This window comes from Oncorhynchus clarkii, chromosome 13, assembly GCF_045791955.1.
Source record: "Oncorhynchus clarkii lewisi isolate Uvic-CL-2024 chromosome 13, UVic_Ocla_1.0, whole genome shotgun sequence".
NCBI lineage: Eukaryota > Metazoa > Chordata > Actinopteri > Salmoniformes > Salmonidae > Oncorhynchus > Oncorhynchus clarkii.
Window position 1 is genome coordinate 52,468,586 of NC_092159.1, and position 25,057 is coordinate 52,493,642.

Below are 25,057 nucleotides of genomic sequence, written 5' to 3' on the forward strand. Positions count from 1 at the left end.
CGTCCGGGTTAGGGGAGGGTTTTCCCCAGCGTCGTCCGGGTTAGGGGAGGGTTTGGCCGGGGTAGGCTGTCATTGTAAATAAGAATGTGTTCTTAACTGACTTGTCTAGTTAAATAAAATGAAGTGGAATGCACTTGGGCCAGCACTGTGGTTCTTAGAGGGAGGTGAATGACTCATGATGACGCTGCTCATGGGAGGTGATATAGCTGATTTCCCTCTTAGTGACACCCTTAATCATCCTACTACTGCCACACACACAATGACAGGGATTTATTGTGTTAGAGGGTAGTGTGTGTTTCCTTGCAGGAGTAATCTAATCTATTGAGTCATTAATAACAACTGTATATTTGTTTGTGAGTGTGTGAGTAGGTTTGAGTATAATAGTAGAGGCAGTGGGTTTCTGTGAGAGTAGGACTGAATGTGAACCAGTGTGATAAATGGAAAGTGAAGGAACCCTAATACATATAATGGTGGTCTATTTAAGCACTAAGGCCCGAGGAGGTGTGGTACAGTGCCTTGCGAAAGTATTCGGCCCCCTTGAACTTTGCGACCTTTTGCCACATTTCAGGCTTCAAACATAAAGATATAAAACTGTATTTTTTTGTGAAGAATCAACAACAAGTGGGACACAATCATGAAGTGGAACGACATTTATTGGATATTTCAAACTTTTTTAACAAATCAAAAACTGAAAAATTGGGCGTGCAAAATTATTCAGCCCCCTTAAGTTAATACTTTGTAGCGCCACCTTTTGCTGCGATTACAGCTGTAAGTCGCTTGGGGTATGTCTCTATCAGTTTTGCACGAGAGACTGACATTTTCTCCCATTCCTCCTTGCAAAACAGCTCGAGCTCAGTGAGGATGGATGGAGAGCATTTGTGAACAGCAGTTTCCAGTTCTTTCCACAGATTCTCGATTGGATTCAGGTCTGAACTTTGACTTGGCCATTCTAAAACCTGGATATGTTTATTTTTTAACCATTCCATTGTAGATTTTGCTTTATGTTTTGGATCATTGTTTTGTTGGAAGACAAATCTCCGTCCCAGTCTCAGGTCTTTTGCAGACTCCATCAGGTTTTCTTCCAGAATGGTCCTGTATTTGGCTCCATCCATCTTCCCATCAATTTTAACCATCTTCCCTGTCCTTGCTGAAGAAAAGCAGGCCCAAACCATGATGCTGCCACCACCATGTTTGACAGTGGGTATGGTGTGTTCAGGGTGATGAGCTGTGTTGCTTTTACGCCAAACATAACGTTTTGCATTGTTGCCAAAAAGTTCAATTTTGGTTTCATCTGACCAGAGCACCTTCTTCCACATGTTTGGTGTGGCAGGTGGCTTGTGGCAAACTTTAAACAACACTTTTTATGGATATCTTTAAGAAATGGCTTTCTTCTTGCCACTCTTCCATAAAGGCCAGATTTGTGCAATATACGACTGATTGTTGTCCTATGGACAGAGTCTCCCACCTCAGCTGTAGATCTCTGCAGTTCATCCAGAGTGATCATGGGCCTCTTGGCTGCATCTCTGATCAGTCTTCTCCTTGTATGAGCTGAAAGTTTAGAGGGACGGCCAGGTCTTGGTAGATTTGCAGTGGTCTGATACTCCTTCCATTTCAATATTATCGCTTGCACAGTGCTCCTTGGGATGTTTAAAGCTTGGGAAATCTTTTTGTATCCAAATCCGGCTTTAAACTTCTTCACAACAGTATCTCGGACCTGCCTGGTGTGTTCCTTGTTCTTCATGATGCTCTCTGCGCTTTTGACGGACCTCTGAGACTATCACAGTGCAGGTGCATTTATACGGAGACTTGATTACACACAGGTGGATTGTATTTATCATCATTAGTCATTTAGGTCAACATTGGATCATTCAGAGATCCTCACTGAACTTCTGGAGAGAGTTTGCTGCACTGAAAGTAAAGGGGCTGAATAATTTTGCACGCCCAATTTTTCAGTTTTTGATTTGTTCAAAAAGTTTGAAATATCCAATAAATGTCGTTCCACTTCATGATTGTGTCCCACTTGTTGTTGATTCTTCACAAAAAAATACAGTTTTATATCTTTATGTTTGAAGCCTGAAATGTGCCAAAAGGTCGCAAAGTTCAAGGGGGCCGAATACTTTCGCAAGGCACTGTATATGGCCAATACACCACGGATAAGGGCTATTCTTAAGCACGACGAAAAGTGGAGTGCCTGGACACAGTCCTTAGCCATGGCATATTGGCCATATACCACAAACCTCAGAGGTGCCTTATTGCTATTATAAACTGGTTACCAATGTAATTAGAGCAGTAAAAATAAACGTTTTGTCATATCCATGCTATACAGTCTGATATACCATGGCTGTCAGCCAATCAGCATTCAGGGCCCGAGCCACCCAGTTTATAATTATATATATGTTCTGTATGTTTATAAAACGCATAGGGCCGTATTCAATCTGTATCACTGAAGTTCAGCGTTACAGGACGGTTAAAATGTAAAGGCAATGTTCCCACGTTATCGGAGACTGCATTCAGACCATTAGGGGATTCATAAGGATAGGAAAACACCTCTATTGATATGCATAGCCTTCAGAGCAGACTGGCACCAATACAAACATATGATCACAGCAAGCCATAACTAGGGGAACAAGATACACTGGCACCAATACAAACATATGATCACAGCAAGCCATAACTAGGGGAACAAGATACACTTGCACCAATACAAACATATGATCACAGCAAGCCATAACTGGGGGAACAAGATACACTTGCACCAATACAAACATATGATCACAGCAAGCCATAACTGGGGGAACAAGATACACTTGCACCAATACAAACATATGATCACAGCAAGCCATAACTAGGGGAACAAGATACACTTGCACCAATACAAACATATGATCACAGCAAGCCATAACTGTGGGAACAAGATACACTTGCACCAATACAAACATATGATCACAGCAAGCCATAACTGTGGGAACAAGATACACTTGCACCAATACAAACATATGATCACAGCAAGCCATAACTGGGGGAACAAGATACACTGGCACCAATACAGACATATGATCACAGCAAGCCATAACTGGGGGAACAAGATACACTGGCACCAATACAAACATATGATCACAGCAAGCCATAACTAGGGGAACAAGATACACTTGCACCAATACAAACATATGATCACAGCAAGCCATAACTAGGGGAACAAGATACACTGGCACCAATACAAACATATGATCACAGCAAGCCATAACTGGGGGAACAAGATGGCACGGCAGCCAAGCCTGGCTACAGTGTGAGAGTACAATGACAGCTTTGAAAATGAATTGGAAATCAAACTGAGCCATTGAAAGAGTAGATGTATAGCAACTTTAATATATACATATTTCCATATCTGTTGAAACAGCACTGAATGAGGGCACTTCTAGTGCAGGGATGCTGAGCAGAATTCTCACCACACGGTGGCGCCACCATCTCTGCAAAACTTCTGCTGGGTTTTAGACAAAGATTCACATGGCTTTCAAGACCTTGGTCTCCACATGCATGACTCTCCAGCATGCATGACAATAATAGAATAGCGAGCTGGTTGAGGAGACGTGGGGAAGGGTAAACACTAACTAAATAACTAACTAACTAATTAACAGAGACAGAAAGGCTGGCCTTGGCCATTTGGAACTATCCATAAAGTTACATGAATCAGTAAACGAATATTAGCTTTGTTCAGGAGATACTCATCGACTGGTTCACTCCTTAAAATCTTTTCCCTTTCTTTCTGAAGACAGTACATGGTGTTATAGATCATCCAGCATTAGTGTATGCCTGCTAGCTCTCTAATTGTGGAAATTGACAGGTGATCACTGCTCTTTGGCTTCCTCTGCTGCTGGTGAGCTAAAAGATGAATGTGGGAACTGACGGAGAGTTAAAGTAACAGTACGATCAGATAAAAAGGTACAGAAAATATTCATGAAACCCCAGATCAGCATACTGTTGGCTCGGCTGCAATCACCTTGACACACACAACCACATAGAGACAGAAAAATAACAGTCATTTGGAAATGTGTTCCTTTGGCTGTCCAGATATAAATGTCAGTGTCTGGCTCATAACATACATACAGTACATGCACATACATAAATACAAATACAAGGTCATTGAAAGCACTTCTGTGTCCCCAGCTCTCCACTCTCCACTTTCTACAGCTTGTAGAAAAGGTCCATGCATTTGAGAGTTTCCGAATACAAAACTAAGTGACAGCTGTGACTGTCTGTCCAGAGTAGATGTGGAACATGTGTCCTTCCCTATAGAATACCCCCCCTCTCTCTCTTTCTGTTTCTCTCTCTCTTTCTCTCCCTTGCTCTCTCTCTGTCTCTCTCGCGCACTCTCTCTGTCTCTCTCTCTCTGTCTCTCTCTCGTTTCTTTCTCCACTCCCACTATGCTGCTGAGTTCTGTTGTCTACGCTCATAAATGGGTGCTGTTCTGTGTGTCGAACCTGTGGCCCTCGGAGCGGCTGTTGCTGGCCTTCCTAGTGCCCCCCTGGTTAGGCAACAGAGACAGAGGGTCTGGTCTGATCAAGTACCTGGACATGGGACAAACACACACCAAGACACACTTAGATGAATAATACATTTAACAAATGCTTATACGTTCTTATAACAAGTTATAAACCATTATACCTGCAGGCTATTGTTATGAAGGGTTACCCACTTAACTTTAGTGATTTCGTCCTGAGTGAATGTGCAAGACTTAATTTAAGTTGGACCAGTATATTGAGTGAAATTGTGTGAAATTGCCTTCTGATGATGTGTGATTTGACTGAGCCATCAGGATATTGTGTACTCACACCACATCGTGCAGCTCCAGCCTGGTGTCAGGAGAGGGGTTGATGAGGATGTAAGACAACCTGTTGCCCTGGTCCGTCATCCCATCTGACACAGGAAGTACACACCACAAGGCAGGAAATAAACATGACATGTCACAGGAACTCAAATGATACCAATTAAGTTGTTCCTTAGTAATGTTGACAAAAAAATAGTGGAGGAAAACACAAAGCTATGAACAAACAGTTCTATTCCATTAGGCAGGGACAGTGCAGTGCTACATGACCACACATCCACCCCACAGAACATATCTAACAGTACTCACTGAATCCTGTGGCTGAGAGGCCCAGGTGTTTCATGCGTGTGCGGACCAGAGAGTTGAGCTCCTGTCTCTCAGAGCGTCTGAACAGGGTCAGTCTCTGCTGGCTGATCCTCTCTGCAGCGCTTCCTGTGGCCCCCTTCGACCCGCTGGGCCCCCGACCCCCCTTCCTGCTCAGCCTTCTGGCCCACTGCATGCTCTTCCGCCGGAGGAGGGGGTGGTCCGAGGAGTGGGAGGAAGAGGAGGGGGGCTCGGAAGAGGTGGAGTTGCGGTGGGGACCCCTCCGGGACAGCAGGGGCTCTCTGGGCTCTCTGGTGTCCTCGTAGTCCTCCACTGTGATGGACACCTGGGACTGAGAGAGAGACACACACACACACAGCTCAGACCAATATCTAGCAGCAGCTGTTTCTATTGTGAGTTGTTATTGAGTGAGTTGAGTTTTTATTCTGGGTGTTGATGTTTTATCACTAAAACATCATGATGATGTACAGCTTGGTGTCATTGACTCCTGTAAATGATGATCTTTCTGTCCAGACAGGTACCTCAGAGACTGGTAACTTTTGGGCTTCAGTGCGGTAGATGCCGATGGGGATGTCACCAGTGGAGGAGCACAGTTTCTGGTAGAGTCGACCATAGGTGCGGATCCACAGGTCCTCCTCAGTGATCTTCATCTATGAGACACCAAACACCCCACCTTCATCATCCTCAGTTCCAGCCAGCTACATTAATACCCCTTCAACCTCAGTACCAGGCAGCTACACTAAAGTTCCTTCAACCTCAGTACCAGGCAGCTGCACTAATGTCCCTTCAACCTTAGTAAAATCTAAGCAGGGCTGTATACTATACATTATATTGTTGATCATCACATTTCATAGCTTTGAGATGATAACTATTGAGGACATGAGCAGATGAGTTACTCACAGCACAGAGGAAGCCTGAGCCAGGCATGGAGTCTAGTCCCAGCAACAGTCTGGTGATGGAAATCATGTAGTCCTTCACAAAGGACTGGTGGGAACACACAACAAACAACAGAGGGTCATGAGTTTTGAAATATGGAGCGTTGCTGTCCTGGGGTGAGAGTTCAGACTAACCTGATACAGTAGAGTATCCAGCATGCTGACACTGAACACCTTCCCAGCAGCGAAGGGTAGACGAAACATGAAGACCAGGTTGGAGCCCCTCTCTCTCTCTTTCTATCAGATCACCATACACAGGAATAAGAAAACAGGGAGAGAGAGACCGCGAGAGAGAGAGACGGAGAGAGAAAGACAGGGAGAGGGTGACAGGGAGAGAGAAAGACAGGTAAAGGGAGAGACAGGGAGAGAGATAGGGAGAGAGAAACAGGGAGAGAGAAAGACAGGGAGAGAGAAAGACAGGGAGAGGGAGAGACAGGGAGAGAGAAAGACAGGGAGAGAGAAAGACAGGGAGAGGGAGGGAGAGACAGGGAGAGAGATAGGGAGAGAGAAAGACAGGGAGAGAGAAAGACAGGGAGAGAGAAAGACAGGGAGAGGGTGACAGGGAGAGAGAAAGACAGGGAGAGGGAGAGACAGGGAGAGAGATAGGGAGAGAGAAACAGGGAGAGAGAGAGAGACAGGGAGAGAGACAGACAGGGAGAGAGAGAGAAAAGAGCCATTCAATTCCACAACCACCTAAAAGGAAGTGATTCCCAAACCATCCATAACAAAGCCATCACCTACAGAGAGATTAACCTGGAGAAGAGTCCCCTAAGCAAGCTGGTCCACCCCACAGAGCCCCAGGAGAGCAACACAATTAGACCCAACCAAATCACGAGCAAACAAAAAGATAATTACTTGACACATTGGAAAGAATTTAAAAAAAAAACAGAGCAAACTAGAATGTATTTGGCTCTAAACAGAGAGTAGACAGTGGCAGAATACCTGACCATTCTGACTGACCCAAACTTAAGGAAAGCTTTGACTATGTACAGACTCAGTGAGCATAGCCTTGCTATTGAGAAAGGCCGCTGTATGGAGACATGGCTCTCAAGAGAAGACAGGCTATGTGCACACTGCCCACAAAATGAGGAGGAAACTGAGCTGCATTTCATAACCTTCTGCCAAATGTATGACCATATTAGAGAGACATATTTCCCTCAGATTACACAGATCCACAAATAATTCCAAAACAAACCCAATTTTGATAAACTCCCATATCTACTGGGTGAAATAACACAGTGTGTCATTACAGCAGCAGGATTTGTGACCCGTTGCCACAAGAAAAGGGTAACTAGTGAAGAGAGACAGGAAGAGAGCGAGAGAGACAGGAAGAGAGAGGGACAGGGAAATGGAAAAGCATTACAATAATGGAGTACCACTTCCTTTTGACATTCCCACATGACCCATCATTAGATGATCTGACTAGGATGGTCCGACTCACCACAGAGAGTACCATAATACAATGTTACCTTCTCCAGCTTGGAGAGAGCCAGGGAGTAGTGGTCTTTGACTTTGAACTGCATAAAGCGCATGTTGGCTGGGTGGGTGAGCTCAGTGATGATGCTGAGGGCTGGGAACAGTCTGGGAGGACAGAGGAAAGAGACACAATCGAATTCTTAGACATAGAGTGCTTGCTGAATGCAGATATCTATGAACGCACACAAACAACTGTTGGATTGTGCAGGATGGTATGGCGTGATGGATGTATAATGATTGTGTATGGCTGAGCAGCCCACCTAAAGAGGGTCTGGACGTTGACTATGGTCTTGGCGTCGGCCATGTAGTCCTCCTCAGCGATCATGGAGCTCTCTTTGTCAACCACCACCATGGTGTCAGCAAACGTCACCCCACAACGCAGCAGACTGTCCAGGCTAGAAGGAGAAAGAGAGAGGGAGGGAAAAAGAGAGAGGGAGGGAGGAAGAGAGAGGGAGGGAGGAAGAGAGAGGGAGAAAGCAAGAGGGAGGGAGAAAGAAAGAGGGAGGGGGAAAGAGAGAGACATGGGGAAAGAGAGAGGGAGGGAGAAAGAGAGAGGGAGGGAGAAAGAGAGAGACATGGGGAAAGAGAGAGGGAGGGGGAAAGAGAGAGGGAGGGGGAAAGAGAGAGGGAGGGAGAAAGAGAGAGGTAGGGAGAAAGAGAGAGACATGGGGAAAGAGAAAGGGAGGGGGAAGAGAGAGAGAGGGAGAAAGAGAAAGGGAGGGGGAACGAGAGAGGGAGGGAGGAAGAGAGAGGGAGGGAGAAAGAGAGAGGGAGGGAGAAAGAGATAGGGAGGGGGAAAGAGAGAGGGAGGGGGAAAGAGAGAGGGAGGGAGAAAGAGAGAGGGAGGGTGAAAGAGAGGGAGGGAGAAAGAGATAGGGAGGGGGAAAGAGAAAGGGAGGGAGAAAGAGAGAGGGAGGGAGAAAGAGATAGGGAGGGGGAAAGAGAGAGAGAGGGAGAAAGAGAGAGGGAGGGAGAAAGAGAGAGGGAGGGGGAAAGAGAGAGGGAGGGAGAAAGAGATAGGGAGGGGGAAAGAGAGAGAGAGGGAGAAAGAGAAAGGGCGGGAAAGAGAAAGGGGCTTGGGATTATAGAACTTGTGTCTTGAGACAGAAAGATTGGAACAGAACTGACATTGTCCATATACAAAGAAATAGCAGTGAGCAGGATTGACAAACTGATGTGATATACAGTACAGAACAAAGTCAGTCCATATACTGCTTCGGGGGGTGTAGCTGCTCCAGTATGAATTAGCAGTAGAGGAAAAGAAGTAGAGTATGAGTGAAAAGCAGATGATGCCACCAGGGTACTGAGGAGGATTCTCTTACTTGTCAATGGAGCCCACTGTGTAGAACACCATGGGGAACCAGCAGATGGCCTCCAGGAAGTCTGGCTCGGGTCTGAATCAATCACAACACATATGGATTACCAGGAGACCCATACAGCACAAACCTACACCTACCACAACAAATAAACAGGCTCCCTGCAGTGGTAGAGATAGAGAAGTAGCATGAGTCCCAGATCCGTTTGTGTTGTCTTGCCAACTCCTGTAACTCTCATTATCTCTTATTATTGTCATGCGTCAATCACCATAGGAGTTGGCAAGACAGCACAAACAGATCTGGGAACCAGGCTACTAGAGAACCTCCAATCAAATCAAATCAAATGTTATTTGTCACATTTACCGAATACAACAGGGACCTAGACTTCCGGTACCACTTGCCGTGCGGTAGCAGAGAGAACAGTCTATGACTTGGGTGGCTGGACCTTACAGTGAAATGCTGACTTACAAGCCCTTAACCAACAATGCAGTTTGAAGAAAAAAAGGGTTAGAAAGTATTTACTAAATAAACTGAAGTACAAAATAATAAAAGAGCAACAATAAAATAACAGTAACAAGGCTGTTTACAGGGGGTACCGGTACAGAGTCAATGAGTGGGGACACAGGTTAGTCAATGTAATTCAGATAATTAGTACATGTAGGTAGAGGTAAAGTGACTGTGTTTAGATAAATAATTGAGCAGCAGCGTAAAAACAAAGGAGGGTGTCAATGGAAATAGTCTGGGTTGCCATTTGATGAATTGTTCAGCAGTGTCATGGTTTGGGGGTAGAAGCTGCTGTTAAGTAACCTTTTGGACCTAAACTTGGCGCTCCGGTACCCATTGATGTACCGGGCTGTACGCACTACCCTCTGTAGTGCCTTGCGGTCAGAGGCCGAGCAGTTGCCGACAACGATGAGACAGCCAATAGGGAGAAGGTCAGAAACCTGGCAGTGTGGTGACAGGACAACAACCTCTACCTCAACGTGAGCAAGACAAATGAGCTGACTACAGTGGACTACAGGAAAAGGAGGGATGAACAGGCCCCCATTCACATCGACAGGGCTGTAGTGGAACGGGTCGAGCGTTTCAAGTTCCTTGGTGTCCACATCACCAACAAACTATCATGGTCTAAACATACCAAGACAGTCGTGAAGAGGGCACAACAACACCTTTTCCCCCTCAGGAGACTGAAAAGTCTTGACATGTGTCCCCATATCCTCAAAAGGTTCTACAGCTGCACCATCGAGAGCATCCTGACCGGTTGCATCACCGCCTGGTATGTCAACTGCTCGGCATCTGACCGTAAGGCGCTACAGAGGGTAGTGCGAACGGCCCAGTACATCACTGGAGCCAAACTTCCTGCCATCCAGGACCTATATACTCGGTGCTGTCAGAGTAAGGCCCAAAATATTGTCAAAGACTCCAGCCACACAAGTCATAGATTCTATTATCTATGTATAGTCACTTCACCCCTACCTACATGTACAAATTACCTCGACTAACCTGTACCCCCGCACATTGACTCGGTACCGGTACCCCCTGTATATAGACTCGGTACCGGTACCCCTTGTATATAGACTCGGTACCGGTTCCCCCTGTATATAGACTCGGTACCGGTACCCCCTGTATATAGACTCTGTACCGGTACCCCCTGTATATAGACTCGGTACCGGTACCCCCTGTATATAACCTGGGTACCGCTTCCCCCTGTATATAGACTCGGTACCGGTAACCCTGTATATAGACTCGGTACCGGTACCCCCTGTATATAGACTCTGTACCGGTAACCCTGTATATAGACTCGGTACCGGTTCCCCCTGTATATAGACTCGGTACCGGTACCCCCTGTATATAGACTCTGTACCGGTACCCCTTGTATATAGACTCGGTACCGGTTCCCCCTGTATATAGACTCTGTACCGGTACCCCCTGTATATAGACTCTGTACCGGTACCCCCTGTATATAGACTCGGTACCGGTACCTCCTGTATATAACCTCGGTACCGGTACCCCCTGTATATAGCCTCGGTACCGGTACCCCCTGTATATAGACTCGGTACCGGTAACCCTGTATATAGACTCTGTACCGGTACCCCCTGTATATAACCTGGGTACCGCTTCCCCCTGTATATAGACTCTGTACCGGTACCCCCTGTATATAGACTCGGTACCGGTACCCCCTGTATATAGACTCGGTACCGGTAACCCTGTATATAGCCTCGGTACCGGTACCCCCTGTATATAGACTCAGTACCGGTACCCCCTGTATATATAGCCTCGGTACCGGTAACCCTGTATATAGACTTGGTATCGGTAACCCTGTATATAGCCTCGGTACCGGTACCCCCTGTATATAGCCTCGGTACCGGTAACCCTGTATATAGACTCGGTACCGGTAACCCTGTATATAGCCTCGGTACCGGTACCCCCTGTATATAGCCTCGGTACCGGTAACCCTGTATATAGACTCGGTACCGGTACCCCCTGTATATAGACTCGGTACCGGTAACCCTGTATATAGACTCGGTACCGGTAACCCTGTATATAGCCTCGGTACCGGTACCCCCTGTATATAGACTCAGTACCGGTACCCCCTGTATATAGCCTCGGTACCGGTAACCCTGTATATAGACTCGGTACCGGTAACCCTGTATATAGCCTCGGTACCGGTACCCCCTGTATATAGACTCAGTACCGGTAACCCTGTATATAGACTCTGTACCGGTAACCCTGTAAATAGCCTCGGTACCGGTACCCCCTGTATATAGACTCAGTACCGGTACCCCCTGTATATAGACTCAGTACCGGTAACCCTGTATATAGACTCTGTACCGGTAACCCTGTATATAGCCTCGGTACCGGTACCCCCTGTATATAGACTCTGTACCGGTAACCCTGTATATAGCCTCGGTACCGGTACCCCCTGTATATAGACTCTGTACCGGTACCCCCTGTATATAGCCTCGGTACCGGTAACCCTGTATATAGACTCTGTACCGGTAACCCTGTATATAGCCTCGGTACCGGTAACCCTGTATATAGACTCGGTACCGGTAACCCTGTATATAGACTCGGTACCGGTAACCCTGTATATAGACTCAGTACCGGTAACCCTGTATATAGACTCTGTACCGGTAACCCTGTATATAGCCTCGGTACCGGTACCCCCTGTATATAGACTCTGTACCGGTACCCCCTGTATATAGCCTCGGTACCGGTAACCCTGTATATAGACTCTGTACCGGTAACCCTGTATATAGCCTCGGTACCGGTACCCCCTGTATATAGACTCTGTACCGGTAACCCTGTATATAGCCTCGGTACCGGTACCCCCTGTATATAGACTCTGTACCGGTACCCCCTGTATATAGCCTCGGTACCGGTAACCCTGTATATAGACTCGGTACCGGTAACCCTGTATATAGACTCTGTACCGGTACCCCCTGTATATAACCTGGGTACCGCTTCCCCCTGTATATAGACTCTGTACCGGTACCCCCTGTATATAGACTCGGTACCGGTACCCCCTGTATATAGACTCGGTACCGGTAACCCTGTATATAGCCTCGGTACCGGTACCCCCTGTATATAGACTCAGTACCGGTACCCCCTGTATATATAGCCTCGGTACCGGTAACCCTGTATATAGACTTGGTATCGGTAACCCTGTATATAGCCTCGGTACCGGTACCCCCTGTATATAGCCTCGGTACCGGTAACCCTGTATATAGACTCGGTACCGGTAACCCTGTATATAGCCTCGGTACCGGTACCCCCTGTATATAGCCTCGGTACCGGTAACCCTGTATATAGACTCTGTACCGGTACCCCCTGTATATAGACTCGGTACCGGTAACCCTGTATATAGACTCGGTACCGGTAACCCTGTATATAGCCTCGGTACCGGTACCCCCTGTATATAGACTCAGTACCGGTACCCCCTGTATATAGCCTCGGTACCGGTAACCCTGTATATAGACTCGGTACCGGTAACCCTGTATATAGCCTCGGTACCGGTACCCCCTGTATATAGACTCAGTACCGGTAACCCTGTATATAGACTCTGTACCGGTAACCCTGTATATAGCCTCGGTACCGGTACCCCCTGTATATAGACTCAGTACCGGTACCCCCTGTATATAGACTCAGTACCGGTAACCCTGTATATAGACTCTGTACCGGTAACCCTGTATATAGCCTCGGTACCGGTACCCCCTGTATATAGACTCTGTACCGGTAACCCTGTATATAGCCTCGGTACCGGTACCCCCTGTATATAGACTCTGTACCGGTACCCCCTGTATATAGCCTCGGTACCGGTAACCCTGTATATAGACTCTGTACCGGTAACCCTGTATATAGCCTCGGTACCGGTAACCCTGTATATAGACTCGGTACCGGTAACCCTGTATATAGACTCGGTACCGGTAACCCTGTATATAGACTCAGTACCGGTAACCCTGTATATAGACTCTGTACCGGTAACCCTGTATATAGCCTCGGTACCGGTACCCCCTGTATATAGACTCTGTACCGGTACCCCCTGTATATAGCCTCGGTACCGGTAACCCTGTATATAGACTCTGTACCGGTAACCCTGTATATAGCCTCGGTACCGGTACCCCCTGTATATAGACTCTGTACCGGTAACCCTGTATATAGCCTCGGTACCGGTACCCCCTGTATATAGACTCTGTACTGGTACCCCCTGTATATAGCCTCGGTACCGGTAACCCTGTATATAGACTCGGTACCGGTAACCCTGTATATAGACTCGTACCGGTACCCCCTGTATATAGACTCGGTACCGGTAACCCTGTATATAGACTCGGTACCGGTACCCCCTGTATATAGACTCAGTACCGGTAACCCTGTATATAGACTCTGTACCGGTAACCCTGTATATAGCCTCGGTACCGGTACCCCCTGTATATAGACTCAGTACCGGTACCCCCTGTATATAGACTCAGTACCGGTAACCCTGTATATAGACTCTGTACCGGTAACCCTGTATATAGCCTCGGTACCGGTACCCCCTGTATATAGACTCTGTACCGGTAACCCTGTATATAGCCTCGGTACCGGTACCCCCTGTATATAGACTCTGTACCGGTACCCCCTGTATATAGCCTCGGTACCGGTAACCCTGTATATAGACTCTGTACCGGTAACCCTGTATATAGCCTCGGTACCGGTAACCCTGTATATAGACTCGGTACCGGTAACCCTGTATATAGACTCGGTACCGGTAACCCTGTATATAGACTCAGTACCGGTAACCCTGTATATAGACTCTGTACCGGTAACCCTGTATATAGCCTCGGTACCGGTACCCCCTGTATATAGACTCTGTACCGGTAACCCTGTATATAGCCTCGGTACCGGTACCCCCTGTATATAGACTCTGTACCGGTACCCCCTGTATATAGCCTCGGTACCGGTAACCCTGTATATAGACTCTGTACCGGTAACCCTGTATATAGCCTCGGTACCGGTAACCCTGTATATAGACTCGGTACCGGTAACCCTGTATATAGACTCGGTACCGGTAACCCTGTATATAGACTCAGTACCGGTAACCCTGTATATAGACTCTGTACCGGTAACCCTGTATATAGCCTCGGTACCGGTACCCCCTGTATATAGACTCTGTACCGGTACCCCCTGTATATAGCCTCGGTACCGGTAACCCTGTATATAGACTCTGTACCGGTAACCCTGTATATAGCCTCGGTACCGGTACCCCCTGTATATAGACTCTGTACCGGTAACCCTGTATATAGCCTCGGTACCGGTACCCCCTGTATATAGACTCTGTACCGGTACCCCCTGTATATAGCCTCGGTACCGGTAACCCTGTATATAGCCTCGGTACCGGTACCCCCTGTATATAGACTCTGTACCGGTACCCCCTGTATATAGCCTCGGTACCGGTAACCCTGTATATAGACTCGGTACCGGTAACCCTGTATATAGACTCGGTACCGGTACCCCCTGTATATAGACTCGGTACCGGTAACCCTGTATATAGACTCGGTACCGGTACCCCCTGTATATAGACTCGGTACCGGTAACCCTGTATATAGCCTCGGTACCGGTAACCCTGTATATAGACTCGGTACCGGTAACCCTGTATATAGCCTCGGTACCGGTACCCCCTGTATATAGCCTCGGTACCGGTAACCCTGTATATAGACTCGGTACCGGTACCCCCTGTATATAGACTCTGTACCGGTAACCCTGTATAGAGACTCGTTGTTGTTATTTTATTGTGTTACTTTTTATTAAATGTTTTACTTTAGTTTATTTAGTCAATATTTTCTTAACTCTGTTTCTTGAACTGCATCGTTGACTAAGGGCTTGGAAGTTAGCATTTCACCTGTGACAAATAAAATGTGATTTGATTTTTGATTTTGATTTGAAGTATAAAGTCGTGGCTGCTGTGTGCAGAGAACAGTGGGAGAGCAAAGCGCTACACGGCCATGACTCAGCTTTTTATTGTCCTTTTATTGGATCACATTTTAATATGCCCATATTGGGGTTTTGCACCAGGAGAAACCACAGTAATATTTCATATTATGTGCACAGTGCACTGCAGAGTGCCCATAAACTCTTGAAACACAGACATTTTCATGCAGTAAATTGTGTTAATGGAACTCGTAAAACGAGACCATCCCTTCTTCCCTGACAGTGTGTTTAAAGAGGGCCTCTCCAGGACAAGTCTCTCTATGCTCCACCTGCAGTGTGGTTACACCATAGACTTACAGTGTTCTATATATATGTAATTCTATAGTTTCCTACAGTGTGGTTACACCATAGACTTACAGTGTTCTATATATATGTAATTCTATAGTTTCCTACAGTGTGGTTACACCATAGACTTACAGTGTTCTATATATATATAATTCTATAGTTTCCTACAGTGTGGTTACACCATAGACTTACAGTGTTCTATATATATATAATTCTATAGTTTCCTACAGTGTGGTTACACCATAGAGATTTACAGTGTTCTATATCTATGTAATCCTATAGTTTCCTACAGTGTGGTTACACCATAGAGACTTACAGTGTTCTATATATATGTAATTCTATAGTTTCCTACAGTGTGGTTACACCATAGAGACTTACAGTGTTCTATATATATATAATTCTATAGTTTCCTACAGTGTGGTTACACCATAGAGACTTACAGTGTTCTATATATATGTAATTCTATAGTTTCCTACAGTGTGGTTACACCATAGAGACTTACAGTGTTCTATATATATATAATTCTATAGTTTCCTACAGTGTGGTTACACCATAGAGACTTACAGTGTTCTATATATATGTAATTCTATAGTTTCCTACAGTGTGGTTACACCATAGAGACTTACAGTGTTCTATATATATGTAATCCTATAGTTTCCTACAGTGTGGTTACACCATAGAGACTTACAGTGTTCTATATATATATAATTCTATAGTTTCCTACAGTGTGGTTACACCATAGAGACTTACAGTGTTCTATATATATGTAATTCTATAGTTTCCTACAGTGTGGTTACACCATAGACTTACAGTGTTCTATATATATGTAATCCTATAGTTTCCTGCAGTGTGGTTACACCATAGACTTACAGTGTTCTATATATATGTAATTCTATAGTTTCCTACAGTGTGGTTACACCATAGACTTACAGTGTTCTATATATATGTAATTCTATAGTTTCCTACAGTGTGGTTACACCATAGAGATTTACAGTGTTCTATATATATGTAATCCTCCTGCAGTGTGGTTACACCATAGACTTACAGTGTTCTATATATATGTAATTCTATAGTTTCCTACAGTGTGGTTACACCATAGAGACTTACAGTGTTCTATATATATGTAATTCTATAGTTTCCTACAGTGTGGTTACACCATAGAGACTTACAGTGTTCTATATATATATAATTCTATAGTTTCCTGCAGTGTGGTTACACCATAGAGACTTACAGTGTTCTATATATATGTAATCCTATAGTTTCCTGCAGTGTGGTTACACCATAGACTTACAGTGTTCTATATATATGTAATTCTATAGTTTCCTACAGTGTGGTTACACCATAGACTTACAGTGTTCTATATATATGTAATTCTATAGTTTCCTACAGTGTGGTTACACCATAGAGATTTACAGTGTTCTATATATATGTAATCCTATAGTTTCCTGCAGTGTGGTTACACCATAGACTTACAGTGTTCTATATATATGTAATTCTATAGTTTCCTACAGTGTGGTTACACCATAGAGACTTACAGTGTTCTATATATATGTAATTCTATAGTTTCCTACAGTGTGGTTACACCATAGAGACTTACAGTGTTCTATATATATATAATTCTATAGTTTCCTGCAGTGTGGTTACACCTTAGAGACTTACAGTGTTCTATATATATGTAATCCTATAGTTTCCTGCAGTGTGGTTACACCATAGAGACTTACAGTGTTCTATATATATATAATTCTATAGTTTCCTACAGTGTGGTTACACCATAGAGACTTACAGTGTTCTATATATATGTAATTCTATAGTTTCCTGCAGTGTGGTTACACCATAGAGACTTACAGTGTTCTATATATATATAATTCTATAGTTTCCTACAGTGTGGTTACACCATAGAGATTTACAGTGTTCTTTATATATGTAATCCTATAGTTTCCTACAGTGTGGTTACACCATAGAGACTTACTGTGTTCTATATCTATGTAATTCTATGTTTTCCTGCAGTGTATCTGTTTCCACTCACATGTTCTCCAGTAGCAGCACGATGGGGTTGAGCTCTTTCTTGGGGCGGTAGTAAGCCCTCAGGGGCGCGATAAAGTTGTACAGGCCGTTTCCTGCACTCTCCGCCGACACGATGATCAGCTTGTTCTTAAAGCCGTACGACCGAGCGTCCTCGAACGGGATGTGGTGGCAGGCCTGTAGGAGGGAGATGACACAGGAAAGACACAGGAAATACATTGGATTACATGAAGGTCATCATCATCATCGAAGAGGGGTCAGGTAGGGAGGTAGGATGGTTCTAGTTGAGGGTAAGTACGGCAGAAGTCGTCTGATTCCCACCTTGTCCAGGCGCAGGCAGCAGAAGGGCATTTTTTCCTGCAGCAGGTGACACAAGGCAGGGGAACTGCCAATGTACGGAGAGTTCAGCGGGTACCCCTTCACCCACCTGCCACACACACACACACACACACACACACACACACACACACACACACACACACACACACACACACACACACACACACACACACACACACACACACACACACACACACACACACACACATACACAAAGACAGACAGAAACACAAACATTTACACCTCGGTCTGAGGACACAACATGGCAGGACTTAAACAACCTAATTCAAACACACATTAGACCTCAGGCAACTCCTAAACACTTACTCGCAGCGTCCACCCCAACACTGGCCATTCTCGTCTCCGTCCCCCTCATCCTTCCCCTCGTCCCCGCCCTCGTCCTCTGATTGGTCCCCCAGCGGGTCGAAGGTTGCCGAGTTGACCCCGTCCACCAGCTCCAGGACAGGGGCGATGCTGTGGCGTCTCTCCTCGGCAGAGTCTGCTGTGGCTGGGAGGGCCAGGGTGTTAGCGCCCCCCAACCCCCCCTCAGTCCGGCTGGCCCTGCCACCTCCACCTCCCCCACTGCCCATGGTCATGCCCCCCGGGCCCTGGCCCTCTGGGCTGCTGTCACTGGAGTCCTGCAGGTTAATGGCCACCGTGCCTACGGGGGACAGAGGACACATACAATCACTCATACAGTCTATGACCAGTCCACACCCTTAGTAGAAAACAGTTATAGCATTGTCCTGTCCATACAAGCACAGGCTAAAGGGAAAATGTGCCCTACAACAAACACAGATACAGATGCAAACATAACACACATGGCAAGCACAGATCCAGAATCAGTACTATTTGGATTTGTGAGAGTACCAATGTGCTGTGACTGGGAGTACCATTGTTCTCTCACAAAGCCAAATAGTACTGATTGTGGATCTGTGCTTGCCCAGTGTGCTGTCTGTGACTGTTCTGGGGCACATTTTCACCTTCAAACTTGAGAACCAGAAGTCCCAGAGTTCTCCACCAGGGGGTGTGGTTGTAAAAACAAAACAAAAGGAAACCTACATGCCAGATACATTTCACTGGGTTGGCAGATGCTCTTATTACCAGAGACGTACAATCAGATATGGTTTTATTCCTCATACAACTGTTAGGCTTCTAACATCTGCCTATTGTGGATCAACATGTAAAACATGTCCTAATCTGTGCCATGTACATGGATCAGGAAAGTCAGAATTGTATAATAAGAAACATTATGCTAAGTGCACTTGGACAAAGGTTCTGAGTGTAACTGTGTCACAGTGAGTCAGTTAGACTGACCCATGCTGGCGATGATGCTGTGGACAGGCAGTCTGGTGAGTCCATGGTAGATGGTCTGGGGCCCCACCCCCCTGTCACTGCCCTTGGGCCCCCCCCGCGTGGGCTCTCTGTGGCCCCTGACAAAAGCTGAGTTCTCCTCCTTGGAAATGTTGATGTAGAAGCAGGTGTCTGAGCCGCCCATGATGTGGCCGGGACCTGGGTTCAGCAGGATGTTGGCATTTTCCAGCCTCCGCACTCCGATCAGACACACACCATACCTGGAGAGGATCAGATACAGGAAATGTGTGTGGTGTGTGTGGTTAAGAGTGTCTGCTAAATTACTAAAATGTCAAATGTAAACTTTGTGTATGTCTGCTTATTGACTCACTTCTTGTGTGCGTGGAAGGAGGCGAAGGTGAAACTCTTCCCCTGGTACTCCCCAAAGAACTTGCTCTCCTCCAGACAAATGTGATGCACCTCATTGGCCGAGCAGCGGCGGTAGGTGCGCTGCCACTGGTCAGCTGAGCATGCCCCGCCCTCCCTGAGACACGATCAGGGAATGGATTGGTCATTAGGGGACAGAGTTGACCTTTTAAACAGCGTTGCACGCAGCTTCCCTTTCAGCATCAACCACACATCAAAGACACTTCCCCTCAAGGCTGCAGTGTTAACACTTTACAGCGGAGTCAGAAACCAATCAATAACTCAATCAGCACTGAGACACACACAGGGACACAGACACTATCAGAGCAACACAGCTGCCAAGATAGACGCCGCTGAACGCTACACATCGAGAGAGTTTCACACATGGGCTGTGTTCACCTTGTCTGCCTTTAGAAAGGATGAGTTGAGAGACAGGAGGTGAGAAAGGAAGGGTGCGGGGCGGAGAGTGTGGCTGTGGGTGGCGGTGATGTGAGAAGGACTGCATTACAGAATAATAAATGATAAATGGACCGTTTCATGGGGACAGCATGCCTGGCCGAGTTAATGTCACCGCACATCAGGGATACGGAGGGAGGGGGAGGGAGTTGTCGGTGGTTTAGAAGGACAGTGACACACACTGACCTGTTGAGGGGCTGGAAGGCTCCTGCATGTTGCCTGAAGGCCTCTGGGGGTGCTGTTCTGAAAGTAGAGGGGTGGAGGGGGCAGCAGATAGAGGATCATGACTGGTCAGGGGTTAAGAGGATCATGACTGGTCTGGGTTTAAGAGGATCATGACTGCTCTGGGTTTACTTTAGGTCAGTAGTCGATCTACCATGAATAATCTGCTGTGTACCACTCAATGTACTCAGCATTTGTTAGGCCAAAGGACATACTTCACTGCCTCTGTCTGGTACCACCCACGCCCATTGGAAAAAGAGTGTGTGTGTGGGTTTGTGTGTGTGTACTCACTGTCCTCTAGAGGAGTGGATCAACAGGGTGATGAGGGTGGAGGTAGCAGGACACACACAGTTCAGGGCCAGCATGGCATACTTAAACTCCTCTTCACACACCACATGATCTGCAGACAAAGGCAGCAAAGGAGACAAACCAGTAACACTCAGTATACAGTAATCAAATCAAATTCAACTTTATTAGTCACATGCACCGAAACACAACAAGTGTAGACCTTACCGTGAAATGCTTACTTACGAGCCCTTAACCAACAGAGCAGTTCAAGAAAGAGTTAAGAAAATATTTACCAAATAAACTCAAGTAAAAAAGAACAAAAAGTAACACAATAAAATAACAACAATGAGGCTATACACAGGGTGTACAGGTACCGAGTCTACACTACCGTTTGGGGTCACTTAGAAATGTCCTTGTTTATGAAAGAAAAGCACATTTTTTGTCCATTAAAATAACATCAAATTGATCAGAAATACAATGTAGACATTATTAATGTTGTAAATGACTATTGTATTTGGAAACGGCTGATTTTGTATGGAATATCTACATAGGAGTACAGAGACCCATTATCAGCAACCATCACTCGTGTTCCAATGGCACGTTGTGCTAGCTAATCCAAGTTTATAATTTTAAAAGGCTAATTGATCATTAGAAAACCCTTTTGCAATTATGTCAGCACAGCTGAAAACTGTTGTTCTGATTAAAGAAGCAATAAAATGGTCCTTCTTTAGCCTAGTTGAGTATCTGGAGCGTCAGCGTTTATGGGTTCGATTACAGGCTCAAAATGTCCAGAAACAAACTTTCTTCTGTCTATTCTTGTTCTGACAAATGAAGGCTAATCCATGCGAGAAATTGCCAAGAAACTGAAGATCTCGTACAACGCTGTGTACTACTCCCTTCAAAGAACAGTGAAAACTTGCTCTAACCAGAATATAAAGAGAAGTGTGAGGTCCCGGTGCACAACTGAGCAAGAGGACAAGTACATTAGAGTGTCTAGTTTGAGAAACAGATGCCTCACAAGTCCTCAACTGGCAGCTTCATTAAATAGTACCCGCAAAACACCCGTCTCAACGTCAACAGTGAAGAAGCGACTCCGGGATGCTGGCCTTCTAGGCAGAGTTGCAAAGAAAAAGCCATATCTCTGTCCAGCGTCTGTGTCATTTTGCCCATCTTAATCTTTTCGTTTTATTGGCCAGTCTGAGATATGGCTTTGTCCTGGTAATCCGTCTGGCCCTGCTGCTTTGTGAATGTTGACCTGTTTAAAGGTCTTGCTCACATCAGCTACGAGAGCGTTATCACACAGTCGTCCAGAACAGCTGGTGCTCTCGTGCATGCTTCAGTGTTGCTTGCCTCGAAGCGAGCATAAAAGGCATTTAGCTCATCTGGTAGGCTCAAGTCCCTGAGCAGCTTGTGTCTCGGTTTCCCTTTGTATTCCGTAATAGTTGTCAAGCCCTGTCACATCCAACGAGCGTCAAAGCAGGTGTAGTAGGATTCAATCTTAATCCTGTATTGACGCTTTGCTTGTTTGATGGTTCGTCTGAGGGCATAGCGGGATTTCTTATAAGCGTCCAGATTAGTGTTCCACTCCTTGAAAGCGGCAGCTCTAGCCTTTAGCTCGATGCGGATGTTGCCTGTAATCCATGGCTTCTGGTTGGGATATGTACGTACGATCACTGTGGGGATGACGTCGTCGGTGCATTTATTGATGAACCCGATGACTGAGGTGGTATACTCCTCAATGCCATTGGATGAATCCCGGAACATATTCTTGTCTGTGCTAGCAAAACAGTCTTGTAGCGTAGCATCATTTGACCACTTCCGTATTGAGCGAGTCACTGGTACTTCCTGCTTTAGTTTTTGCTCGTAAGCAGGAATCAGGATGATAGAATTATGATCAGATTTGCCAATTGGAGGGCAAGGGAGAGCTTTGTATGCATTTGTGTGTGTGGAGTAAAGGTGGTCTAGTGGATGTGTCTTCACAGGTAGGTAGTGGGTCAAACATGCTCTGTCTCCTCTGCTGTACCTGTGTGCAAGAGTGAGTGCATTTCTTTGTCTGTCTGATCATTCGTCTGTGTGTGTGCCTTTGTGTGTGTGAGAATATTGGTGTGTGCGTCCATGTGAATATGTGTGTGTGTGTGTGTGTGTGTGTGTGTGTGTGTGTGTGTGTGTGTGTGTGTGTGTGTGTGTGTGTGTGTGTGTGTGTGTGTGTGTGTGTGTGTGTGTGAGCATATGTGCCTGTGTGTGTGGCATCTAGAATGTGTGTGTATGGATTTTTGTCAGCCCCTAAAGCCACCGTATTAGTGCAGGTGCATCCCAAAGGCTGTGGTAATTGATATCTCAGTCAGAGGCTGAGATGAAGTCTGGCCTGCTAGCTAAGTGTAAACGCTGTGGTTTATGCAGAACACTAATTAAATCTGATGGAATTAAAACATCTTCATTAATCTCAACATAATTTACCCAGATGCTCCCTCCCTCCCTCCATCAAGTAAGCTGCATCAGGTGAATTTACACTATGATTTAATCTATTATTAACTCAATGGCATGTACTTGACAAAACAACAGGATGCAATTAGCAGAGACAAATAAATATACATTCGTCAAATAGACAGTCAACTCCCTGTCATGTCAGATTATTTTCTCTTCTCCTCCTTATGGCATTGTCTCTTTTTATCGCTTCAATTTACATTCTGGGTTGTTTGTACCCCATCAGTTTACATTCTGGGTTGTTTTTACCACTTCAGTTTACATTCTGGATTGTTTGTACCCCATCAGTTTACATTCTGGGTTGTTTGTACCCCATCAGTTTACATTCTGGGTTGTTTTTACCCCATCAGTTTACATTCTGGGTTGTTTTTACCACTTCAGTTTATATTCTGGGTTGTTTATATTCTGGGTTGTTTTTACCACTTCAGTTTATATTCGGGGTTGTTCTTACCTGTTCAGTTTATATTCTGGGTTGTTCTTACCTGTTCAGTTTATATTCTGGGTTGTTCTTACCTGTTCAGTTTATATTTTGGGTTGTTTTTGTATTTCTTTGCTCTATATCTTATTTTGGGGTTAAGGGGACCTGGCAACACCCCTGCAGTGCAGTGTCTAATTAGAGGACCTTTCACACTCTCACACACTTAGCAAAGGCCTGGGAAGGAGGGAGAAAACGGAACCAGCCTGAACAAACATAGATAACACCCATCACTCCACCTTCACTGCTCCTGCCTTGTCTGTTTCTCTTGTTTTTCGGCTACCTTCTCTCTCATCTCTTTGTGACAAAAAAACAATATAGAGTTATGACCAATAAAATGAGGCTCAGGGAGCAGTCATTTTCCCTGCTGTGTAATTCTTGATGACATCATATGCTGGAATCAGTGGACAAATATTATTAGGGGTACAGTGTTTGGTACAAATGAGATCTTGTCCTTAAATGCCCAGATGTGCTTTGCATATTGATTGTCGACAGAAACGTTGGTAGCTAGAATTGTCCAGCCTCGCCTCTCGTGCCTCAGGAGAAGGTTAGTAGCTAGTAAACACATAAAAGCAATGAGACACAGGTCCTTTCTGTCTAGCAGCTTTACTTCCATTAGACTCACCAACAGAGAGGAAAATGTTGTTGATGATGATAATATTTGTATAAATTACAGGCATAGTGGGATAGAAAGAATGTTTGGATCATAATATGTACCCAAATGAGAAAAAAAATTGTATTCACTGTAGTGTTTTTGCAGATTTCACTGTGGTATTCACTATAGTAAATACTACAGTGAATACTCTAGTATTTACTATAGTTTTGCAGATATGACTGTAGTATACTGTAATATTTACAGTTTACTATAGTATAAATAACCGGCCGCGACCGGGAGGTCCGTGGGGCGACGCACAATTGGCCTAGCGTCGTCCGGGTTAGGGAGGGATTGGTTGGTAGGGATCTCCTTGTCTCATCGCGCACCAGCGACTCCTGTGGCGGGCCGGGCGCAGTGCGCGCTAGCCAAGGTTGCCAGGTGCACGGTGTAGCCTCCGACACAATGGTGCGGCTGGCTTCCGGGTTGGATGCGCGCTGTGTTAAGAAGCAGTGCGGCTTGGTTGGGTTGTGTATCGGAGGACGCATGACTTTCAACCTTCGTCTCTCCCGAGCCCGTACGGGAGTTGTAGCAATGAGACAAGATAGTAGCTACTACAACAATTGGATACTACGAAATTGGGGAGAAAAAGGGGTAAAAAAAAATAATTAAAAAAAAAGAATATTTCTGGAAAATGTGGGGTAGGTGCAACATAACACAAAAATATGACAAGGGTTTGAGTGAGAGGACTAGCTGGTGTCTTCAAGTGGCCACACACCCCTCCAGTGTGGGCACAGTTCCCAAGTCATTTCAATACACTCAAAGAGTCTTCAA

General features: G+C 45.6%; 1 protein-coding gene across 1 annotated transcript in view; it reads right to left on the reverse strand.

The window, feature by feature from the left end:
• Positions 1-4,362: 4,362 nt before the first annotated feature.
• LOC139424038 (potassium channel subfamily T member 2-like) overlaps positions 4,363-25,057 on the reverse strand; it is a 91,516-nt gene continuing 70,821 nt past the window's right edge. Inside the window, exons 15-30 of the mRNA XM_071175725.1 lie at positions 20,676-20,784; positions 20,349-20,405; positions 19,672-19,824; positions 19,305-19,561; positions 18,315-18,648; positions 17,970-18,075; positions 17,653-17,825; positions 8,880-8,951; positions 7,818-7,952; positions 7,551-7,662; positions 6,217-6,318; positions 6,047-6,130; positions 5,668-5,796; positions 5,132-5,477; positions 4,830-4,914; positions 4,363-4,565 (exon numbers count right to left, since the gene is read on the reverse strand). Coding sequence (XP_071031826.1) covers positions 4,448-4,565; positions 4,830-4,914; positions 5,132-5,477; positions 5,668-5,796; positions 6,047-6,130; positions 6,217-6,318; positions 7,551-7,662; positions 7,818-7,952; positions 8,880-8,951; positions 17,653-17,825; positions 17,970-18,075; positions 18,315-18,648; positions 19,305-19,561; positions 19,672-19,824; positions 20,349-20,405; positions 20,676-20,784 — 2,372 coding nt within the window. The 3' untranslated portion in view covers positions 4,363-4,447. The remainder of the gene's footprint in view (positions 4,566-4,829; positions 4,915-5,131; positions 5,478-5,667; positions 5,797-6,046; positions 6,131-6,216; positions 6,319-7,550; positions 7,663-7,817; positions 7,953-8,879; positions 8,952-17,652; positions 17,826-17,969; positions 18,076-18,314; positions 18,649-19,304; positions 19,562-19,671; positions 19,825-20,348; positions 20,406-20,675; positions 20,785-25,057) is intronic.